We start from the raw sequence: 9,210 nt of genomic DNA on the forward strand, positions 1-9,210 counted from the left end.
GGATTTCTGAGTTCGAGGCCAGCCTGGTCTACAGAGTGAGTTCCAGGACAGCCAGGGCTACACAGAGAAACCCTGTCTCGAAAAAACCCCCCAAAAAAAAAAAGTGGGACTGGTGAGATGGCTCAGCGGTTAAGTGCACTGACTACTCTTCCAAACAACCACATGGTGGCTCACAACCATCCATAATGAGATCTGATGCCCTCTTCTGGTGTGTCTGAAGACAGCTACAGTGTACTTACATATAATAAGAATATAATAAGAAATAAATAAATCTTAAAAAAAAAAGGTGTTGAGCAAGTAACACAGCACAGTTGGTAGAAAAGTTGCCTACCGTGTGAGACCCTGGAGTTACCCTCCAGTGCCACATAATTAATAATTAATTAATCAAATGCTAGTGCCCACAAAGCAAATAATCAAATCACATAGGCTCCCCCTCACTCCTACTTTTCAGCTCCACAAAGCTTCCTTCGTACTAAAGAGCCAAATCCCAATTTCCCTTGGGGTCTCCAAAGCCCCTGATGATCTGGCCCTGGGGTACCTGCCATCATTTTCCCCTCTGTCATTCAAGGTTGAAACGTCAAGTTCACACCCTGGCCTTCTCCCTTGCTCACCTCTCACAGCCTAGACTATTTCCCCCCCCACCCCATGGCTGATATTTTAAAGATGAATGAATGAATGAATGAATGAATGAGTAGTTTTCATTATGCATCTCTGTTTGTGTCTACTGATGCCTCTAGAGGCCAGAACGGCGGGGGAGTGGGGGAGGTCAGATCCACTGGCAATGGAGTTACAGGTGGTTTTAAGCAGCCCGACGTGGGTGCTGAGAAACAAACCCAGGTCCTTGGGGAAAGTGTCAAGAGCTCTGCCACTGAGCCATCTCTCCAGCCCCAGAGCTGACTGTTACCACTTGAGTATCAGGTCAAATGCCTCCTCTCCTCCCTGACAACCATGCCTCAAGTACAGCCCAGCCCTACAGTGCACTACCCATCACCCTGCTTTATTTCTTCAAAGCTTTTCCAATCATTGGAAAGATATGTCCTTATCTTTTTTTCTCTCTCTCTCTTTCTTTCTTTCTTGCTCTCTCTCTCTCTCTCTCTTTTTTTTTTTTTTTGGTTTTCCCAGACACAAGAAAACCTTATCTTTTTTTGATTTTTTGGTTTTTTTGGTTTTTCGAGACAGGGTTTCTCTGTGTAGCCCTGGCTGTCCTGGAGCTCACTCTGTAGACCAGGCTGGCCTCGAACTCAGAAATCCGGCTGCCTCTGCCTCCCAAGTGCTGGGATTAAAGGCGTGAGCCACCACTGCCAGCTTCCTTAACATCTTTATTGCCTGTCATCTTACTAAAGAGGGTCTTGTCAGTTACATCCACAGCCCACCATGTAGGCAAGAAATGATTTTCCAGAAAGAATGGTATATTGAGAACTTTCTATGCGATCTGAAACCCCACCTGCTATCTAGTGGGGGAAGGTCGAGAGTACTAAGCCACCAGCCATAGTTGGCAAGTCCTCAGAGAGTTAAAAGCCATTAAAACACAGAGTGGGCAAGCCACACCCTAGGCCTGCCTAGAACCCCTAGGAAAAAGGAGACATAAACCCCCCCCCCATCCTGAGAACACATGAAAGTCTTTTAGGGGTCATGAAGCACCCAGTGTTTACCCAGCAACCCCACAAACAAACGCAAAGGAGGGATCAGAGATTGCATCACTGACACCCAAGATAGAGACCGGGTCCAAATCACCTCATAAAACGGTGCTGGCAAACACCCTCTGAGCCAACTTCTCAGGACTTTGCAATCTAACCTGTTCTCCAGAGTCAGGCGGTTGCAGCCTACACCTGCTCCCACCTCCCTCCTCCACCTGCTCCCACCTCCCTCCTCCACTGCTCCCACCTCCCTCCTCCACCTGCTCCCACCTCCCTCCTCCACCTGCTCCCACCTCCCTCCTCCACTGCTCCCACCTCCCTCCTCCACTGCTCCCACCTCCCTCCTCCACCTGCTCCCACCTCCCTCCTCCAGGGAGCACATTCTTTCCTAAAGCAGCTGAAGTCTAACCAGGAGGGTAGGGAAGACCTCCCTTCCCTTCTCCTACCCGGCCCTTGGCACTTACCCACCAGGAGTTTGACGTCTCGGACTGTGAAATCAGGGTCTGGCATCCTGGAAAAAAAGAGAAGTGTGGATATTTGGTTAAAAAAAATAAACAGACAGACAGACAAAAAAAAAAAAAAAAAAAAAAAAAAACCACAGTGCTAGACTCTACCCTGAGTCAATTTTTCAAAAAAGGGGTTCCTTGTCCTAAGCTTGAGAACATGAGAGAAACCCAGAGAGCAAACCTGGTAGACCAGGTAAGTATCCCGAGGGAGGTCACCCAGAGTCACAGAGTAGGTTTCCTACCATAAAAGACTCAAGCTGAGCCTCAGAAGAGGATGGGACATCACTGGTCAACTTACTGCAGGACAAACTGAAGTGTGGTATGTCAGGGACCAGACACCTGCCTTAATTTAGGGTGTTTCTGTCCCTTTAGAAAATATTTTCCATATAGCTATACGGACTGTGGGAGAAACTCCTCTCTATATACTCAAAGGGAATACTTTGAAACACTGAAACAGGTAGATTGTGAGTTCTGGGCCAGCCTCAGCTACAAAGCAATAAACTATCTCAAAAAAAAAAAAAAAAAAAAAAAAAAAAAAAAAAGAGCCGGGTGTGGTGGTGCACACCTTTAGTCACAACACTTGGGAGGCAGAGGCAGGCGGATTTCTGAGTTCAAGGCCAGCCTGGTCTACAGAGTGAGTTCCAGGACAGCCAGGACTATACAGAGAAATCCTGTCTCAAATAAATAAATAAATAAATAAATAAACAAACAAAATTCAACAATAAATGAGTGCAGACAGAGTCAGACAAGGGCACGTCATGCCTTTATGGACAGTGGCAGAAGCCTATGACCCCAGCCCTTGGGAAGGGAAGGCAGGAGGAGCAGGTGTTCAAAGTCATCCTCCGCCACAGAGTTAAGTCTGAGGCTAGCCCGGGCTCTCAAAACACAAAAACAAGACAGAAACCAGAGATGCTAAAAGGCAGGTAACACATGCCTTTAATCTCAGAAAGAGGCAGGAAGATCTCTATGAGTTCAAGGCCAGCCTGGTCTACACAGCAAGCTCCAGGCCAGCCAGTGTGGAAGATGCTGAACATCTCATAACCCTGGTAGGAAGTACCTGAACAAGCCTAGCAGTAGAAGCTAGAGAGGGAGGCAGCCTAAAACCCCTTATCCCTGACCAAGGAGTGGAACCTGTTCTTCCAGCTTGCCTCCATCTCTCCCCAACCCAGAACCCTGGGCAGCTCTGCAGTTCTCTGCCAGAATAGAAGACAGAGGCAAGGGGGGATAAGGAGAGGAAACACACACCTATCACAGAAAGAGACCCATTTCCCCCACACTGGGAATATGTTCAGAAAACATGCATCCTGGTACCCTAGTCTAGGTGCAGAAGATGGTCAGTCCCTTCACAACCCACGCTTCAAGCAATGCTCAGCAGGAAGTTGCTGCATGGGACCAGAATAGACTAGAAACCAGCAGCAGGAGATCCATCACTGCTTAAAGTGACCAGGATAGACTAGATGTGGGTGGGGGAGTCCATCACTGCTTAAATACCCTAGGATTTCCAAATTCTCGAAAGAAGATCAGCTTTTCTTCTCCAGTGGGCCTTGAACAGAGAGGAGCTGTTCCCAGATTTTAGGCAAAGTCCTCCTCTCTTGGAAATGCTAAGTGGTGACATAAGAAAGGCAGGAGAACCCAACCCAAGCTGGGAGTTGTGATAGGGAGGAAGATGGAGGAAGAAGGGGTGAATTCCAGCACTTACTTGATCCCTAGTCCATCCTTGTCCCGAAAAACCAGGGGAACCCTGAGAGCTTCTCTCTGTACGTACTCATAGTTAAAATCTGTTTGGGTATTTGAATTAAAAACAGTTAATTTGGTTAAGTTATTGAGGAACAAATGAACCACAACCCACTGGTGAGGGGAACCCTCCCCCCCCAAAAAACGGTCAAGAGGCATATACACTAGAGAAGGTACCAGCTAGATGGAAAATAACAAAATAGATATGGCAAAACCATGCCATCCTGCGCGCTCCCATCCTCTCCTCTGCCTACTCATTCCCTGCATGCCCCACGGGTCCCAACTTGTCAATGAACAGCCCAAGGCCAGCCAGGGTTGGGGAGGAGACTTAGATTGAAAACTCACCAGCTCTTGAGAAACAGGGACAGACAAACACATCCCAGGCTGAGTTGAGGTAGGAAAGGGACAGCAAAATTGAATCATGCTACCTGGGAGGACCTAAAATCCCCCACAGAGACTGGGGTGGAGGGTTCTCATTGTAGCTGAGCATCAGTGAAAATCTTATTGTCATATCCTGGATGGTGAAGGGGGTGGGGGGGAACCGGTTTCCTTGGAAACTATGTATTTGATGCCAAAGTAACTAGGGAACTGGGCACAGCTTTGTTGTCTCCCTATAGTGAAATTCTGCTGGAGCCCATCGTAATACTTGCTTCAGCTGGATAACCACAAGGGTTGAAGCACTAGTGAAAGGTAGTGAATGGTGAGGACGGAGCTCAGGAAGCCCCCCCCCCAAGGAAAACTTCACAAGGCAGTATCCTATCAGCAGCTTGCGTGGTAGAGATCCCCCTCCATCTCCTATTCCTAAACCCTCAGCCTTTGCCTAATTTCTTTCCTTCCTCAAGTCCCAAGCCAGTGGCTCCCACCCAACCATCTATCCCCAGAATGGAGGTGTGGGATGCTGGGATATATCCTCTTCTCTCCCAAATCAGGTGACCAATGCAAGGTGCCAAGGGCACCAGTCCTTTCCAAGCTGGTCAGAAAGGAGAAAGAAGGGTTGGGGAGCCTAAACCCAAGGGAACCGGTTCACCAGGACAGCCTTTGGGGGGAGGAGGAGGTCAGAGAGACTGGCTCTGAAGAAAGAACAAAAAAAAAAAAAAAACCCAGAGCCAAGAAAGCCCTGACCCCAGAGGCTCAGATCCCCAGGGGCTCACAGTGAATGGGGGATTCCTCCGGATTTAAAGGCAGATAACTTTGAGAAGCTTGTAGTTGGAAGCTAAGGGTCCCTTCTTCTGCATTTCAGCTCCCTCCCTACAGTTTTGGGGCCAGATCTGAATTAACAAGCAAACTCCAAAGGCCCTTCTCCTTGCCTTTGAAAAGAAGCCAGGACAGCAGCTTGAAGGATGCCCTTAGAGCTCCCTAGATGGTAACCTTCCTTCCCTGTCCACCCACACACCCCAACTCCCCACCCACCCACCCACCCTCCAGTTTCAGCTTCCACAAATGGGCCTGAGAAGCAGCTCACACAAATCCTGGCCTGAGGATTCCTGACAAATCACTAGGAGGGAGCGTTTGCACATTGTTTTCCCATAGGCTTTGCCAGGCCCGGTAAAGTGGAGGAGGAAAAAGACAAGAATTAAAATCCCATTTGTACTGAGAAAATAGAAACGCAGCTGGGGCTGGCACCCTGCTTTTTGGGTGAAATTTCTTAGGAGGGAAAAAACTACCCCCCTTCTCCCTAACTTCATCAGAGCCCCAGGAGGCGGTGAACACAAAAGAGAAACTTCAAAAAATGCAAAGCCTGGGACAGTCTCCTCTAAGGCTAACTTCAGGCCTCAGCCGCTCAAGCAGAACCTGGAAGAGGGAGGCGCTTCCCCCTGCTGTCAGCCCACTGTGAGCACAGGAGTTTCCAAGGGGGATGGGGGAAAACACAAAATGGAAAATGAGTAATTGAAAGGAAACTTTAAAGTCCACACACAGCCGGGCGTAGTGGCGCACACCTTTAATCCCAGCACTCAGAAAGCAGAGGCAGGTGGATTTCTGAGTTCGAGGACAGCCTGGTTTACAAAGTGAGTTCCAGGACAGCCAGGGCTATACAGAGAAACCCTGCCTCGAAAAAAAAACAAAAAACAAAATAAAACAAAAAAAAAAGTCCACACAACCTAGGAAGGCGTGGGTAAGCCAGAGCTTCTCCCAAACGCCAATCCTACAGGCCAAAATAGGTTCTGGGTCCAGAGTCTACAGAAGACCCCCCTCGTGAGGTTCTGGGCTCCTAAAGCCTCAAACAGGAGTCTCACCCAACATATCTAAGGAAAAAACCTCAGCCACACTGTCAGTAGGAGAGCCAGGGAGAACCCTAAAACCAGGAGGTCCCTCAAAAACCGAAGCGTGTCCACCTTCTGCTTCTAACACCGGAAAGGCCAGAGAATACAGAGCTCTCATGTCGGGCATGGAAAAAGACCCTGTCTCCAGAGAGGTGCCTAAATCTTCCATTCAAACTGCCAAGGAACTGGGATCTTAGCTCCAGGCCTGCGCAGGTAATTTATCACATATACAAACTAGCTTCCCCCAATTCGGACTGTCAAGGTTGTAGCGAGCGCTAGAGGCTTCCGGCATGGGGAGGAGGGGGTAGTGGCAATAATGCCCTGAACAACCACTTAGTCCCTTCTCCAATCCAGCAGGGCAGGGCCCACGAAGGGAGAAAGGCGCTGCAGACCCAAGGCTCAGACTCAAAGCTCGAAGGGGCGTAACCCTAACAACCGAAGGCGCTGCCTTGCCGTCTTCAGTGCCTAAACCCAATTCCAGTTCCTAATCCGCGGGGCCCAGGTGATAGGAGTTTGGGGGCCTTCAAGCCTAAGGCCATCATGCTGATGGTCCCAGGGATGTCTGGAAGGGCTCCTGCCAGACACTGCACCTCTGGCAGCGCAGAGAGCGCAACTGGCCTGGGAGAGTGAAGATGCTGCGCTCACGCCCTCCCTCAGTCCGAAAGTCTGTCTCTGGGTCCCTCTTAGTCCAGTAGTCCCTTGGCAGTGACCACCCTGGTACTAATGATGGGTAAAGTCAGGGCCTAGGCCCACGCCAGGCCCAGCCCTCTTCCTGTCTGCCCTCCTCCCTTACCACCCCCCACCCCCACCCCTGGTGCTCAGTCTCGTTTCGTCACCGGATCCCCTGGAATGGGGGACGCGGGCGCGAAATACGAACCCAGCCACAGGCAGCTCCCTCCCCACGTGCGCGCTGGCCCTCTGCACAGAGTGCAGCCAGGAGAGGGGGGTGCCTCACCTTTGCCTTCCATGGCATGCACGAAGTCCCCCTGGTATAACTGGCTACGTAGCTTCTCCTCCAGGCTGAAGCCACGGACGCTGACAATTTCCTCCACGTCCGACAAGTCTTCGTTCTCGTCGTATCTCTGGCGGTCAATCGCACGCTGCGGGGACCCAACCAGAGAACCCGGGACATTACTGAGAGGACTTGGGGGGTCTCCTCTCACCCTGGGCCCACCAAGAACAGGTGCAAGAGTCGCGCGCCCACTGCACCCCAGCATTGCAATCTGAGCAACTTTGCGCAAATGCCAAAGATGCTGGAAAGCAGAAAAAGGGGCTCACACCCCCCAAGGCCCGACTGCCCTTAAACGAAGCAATCCCTTGCATCTTTGGAAGCTATGGAAATGCTATTTGGGGGCTTTCCTCTGCCCCCACGCCAAGTGATGTGCTAAGCTTTGCCCACTCGACTGGGAGCCTGGTTATGTAACCCCTGAAGGGGGCTCCGGGTATGAGCTGGCGGGGCAGATGTAGGCCCCGAGAGAAGCCGCTGTAGCACCCGGCTCAGCGGTAACAGCAGCCCTGGCGGCCACGGCGGCCAACCCGGGAAGCCGGAACCCGGGGCCGGCGGCATTACTAAGGCTGGAGCTGCTCCCGAGCTACAGAAAAGCTGGAAAGCTGAAACGGAAGGGTTGAGACCCTAACGGCCCCCGCCGACCGACTGCTAGTGCAAGAAGAGGAGGGGAGGGGAGGAGGTTAAGAGTGTGGGGGGAGAGAGGCAGCCGGCCCACCACAAAGCTTCCATCAGAGACCCCAAAACGCACCAGCAGCTGCCTCATCTCCCCACGAGCGCGCGCGCACACTCACTTCCTAAGGAGACTCCCCCACCACTCCCCGCATCCTTCTTCCTCCTCCCTCCGCCGCTCAGCACCGAGCCCCGCTGCCCCCCAGATCCCAGGCGAACCCCGAGCCCGCTCAGCCCCTTCCACGCCTTTCGGCGCTGCCTCCTCCCCACTTAAGTGTCTGAGACCCTGAGCCTCACAAGAGACTGGAGGAGTGAGCTGCTTGCTTCCTTTTGCATGCAATTTATTATTTTTTTCCGGTCCTCTTGCAAAATACAGAAAAGGAAAGAAAAGGCAGCAAGAAACAACCAAAAAAATAAATAGATAAATCGATCATATACCAGATACAGATTTGGGGGAGAAAAAAAAAGCTACACACCAATCTTCTTCCAGAGTCTTTCTCTGCCTCCATTTTTTTAGGAGAGTTCACCAATTAATTGTCAACACTCCTGCCCCCTGCATTTTGGCGGAGGGGGAAAGGAGGGAAGACCAAAGAAAAGAAAGCAAAAAAATAAATAAATACAGCAAGCCAGAGCCGATATCTACAAAGTTTTGCACCAACACTTAAGCAGATCCGTTTGCAAAGTCCTAGGAAACCATTTTCAGCAGTTGTGGGTGGGGGGGGAGGCGTCGACGTCATAATCCCCGGAACGTAAACATTGTTGCCGATCGCGCTCGGAGCTCGCGGCTAGTCTAGTTGGGGAAAGGGGGGGCTCGGGTTGGGGGTGTCGGGGACCGCAGTCGTAGGAGGTGTGGGGCCAGAAGGAAGCCTGGGACGCACCGGGCGCTGTTAGCGCCTTGGCATCGCTGTTTTGTTGTTGGGTCACGAGTGCGCCTCTGCACGCAGGCGCCGCCGCCGCCCGGGAGCTGACTTTTGGAGGGCTGAGTTGCAGGCGGCGGGCGCATCCCAGAGATGGCGGGGCAGGGAGGGAGGGAAAGAGAGGAGGGGGTGGGGAGGGAGGTGCAGATTTGCACGGATGGCCTCAGCGGGAGGCGCGGAAATGCTAGCCAAGCCTGCTGGCATGAAAGCCCCCGGGGCCTGGCACCCCCCACCTCTGCCCCTGCCCCCTCTTGCTTGGGTTACCCAGGGCTCTCCCTCTCTTCCTTCACCCACCTTTTCTCATTACCTATGCTGGCGACCTAAATTCAAAGTATTTTGTATGTATGATTTCTTTTTCTGTTTTGCTTTTCTACTGCATGCCTGGGGGGAGGGGCCAGCCTGTCCAGACCCTTATCCATTTGCGAACCTGCCATATGGAGGAGGCATCTGAGGGGCTCAGAAAGAAATTATCTCAGC

The 9,210-nt window shown here is 51.5% G+C and overlaps 1 protein-coding gene across 6 annotated transcripts in view; it reads right to left on the reverse strand.

Annotated features, from left to right (window-relative positions):
- Kdm2b (lysine demethylase 2B) overlaps positions 1–8,708 on the reverse strand; it is a 118,427-nt gene extending 109,719 nt beyond the window's left edge. For 2 of the 6 annotated variants that reach the window (XM_021162211.2, XM_029477474.1), the window contains exons 1-4: positions 8,293–8,708; positions 7,094–7,238; positions 3,843–3,921; positions 2,102–2,148 (exon numbers count right to left, since the gene is read on the reverse strand). In XM_021162211.2, coding sequence (XP_021017870.1) covers positions 2,102–2,148; positions 3,843–3,921; positions 7,094–7,238; positions 8,293–8,325 — 304 coding nt within the window. In that variant the 5' untranslated portion in view covers positions 8,326–8,708. Of the gene's footprint in view, positions 1–2,101; positions 2,149–3,842; positions 3,922–7,093; positions 7,773–7,895; positions 7,924–8,292 lie in introns of those variants that run through there. The other 4 variants (XM_021162212.2, XM_029477475.1, XM_029477472.1 and 1 more) reach the window with 3 other exon arrangements.
- Between the last annotated feature and the right edge of the window lie 502 nt (positions 8,709–9,210).

This window comes from Mus caroli, chromosome 5 (genome assembly GCF_900094665.2).
Source record: "Mus caroli chromosome 5, CAROLI_EIJ_v1.1, whole genome shotgun sequence".
NCBI lineage: Eukaryota > Metazoa > Chordata > Mammalia > Rodentia > Muridae > Mus > Mus caroli.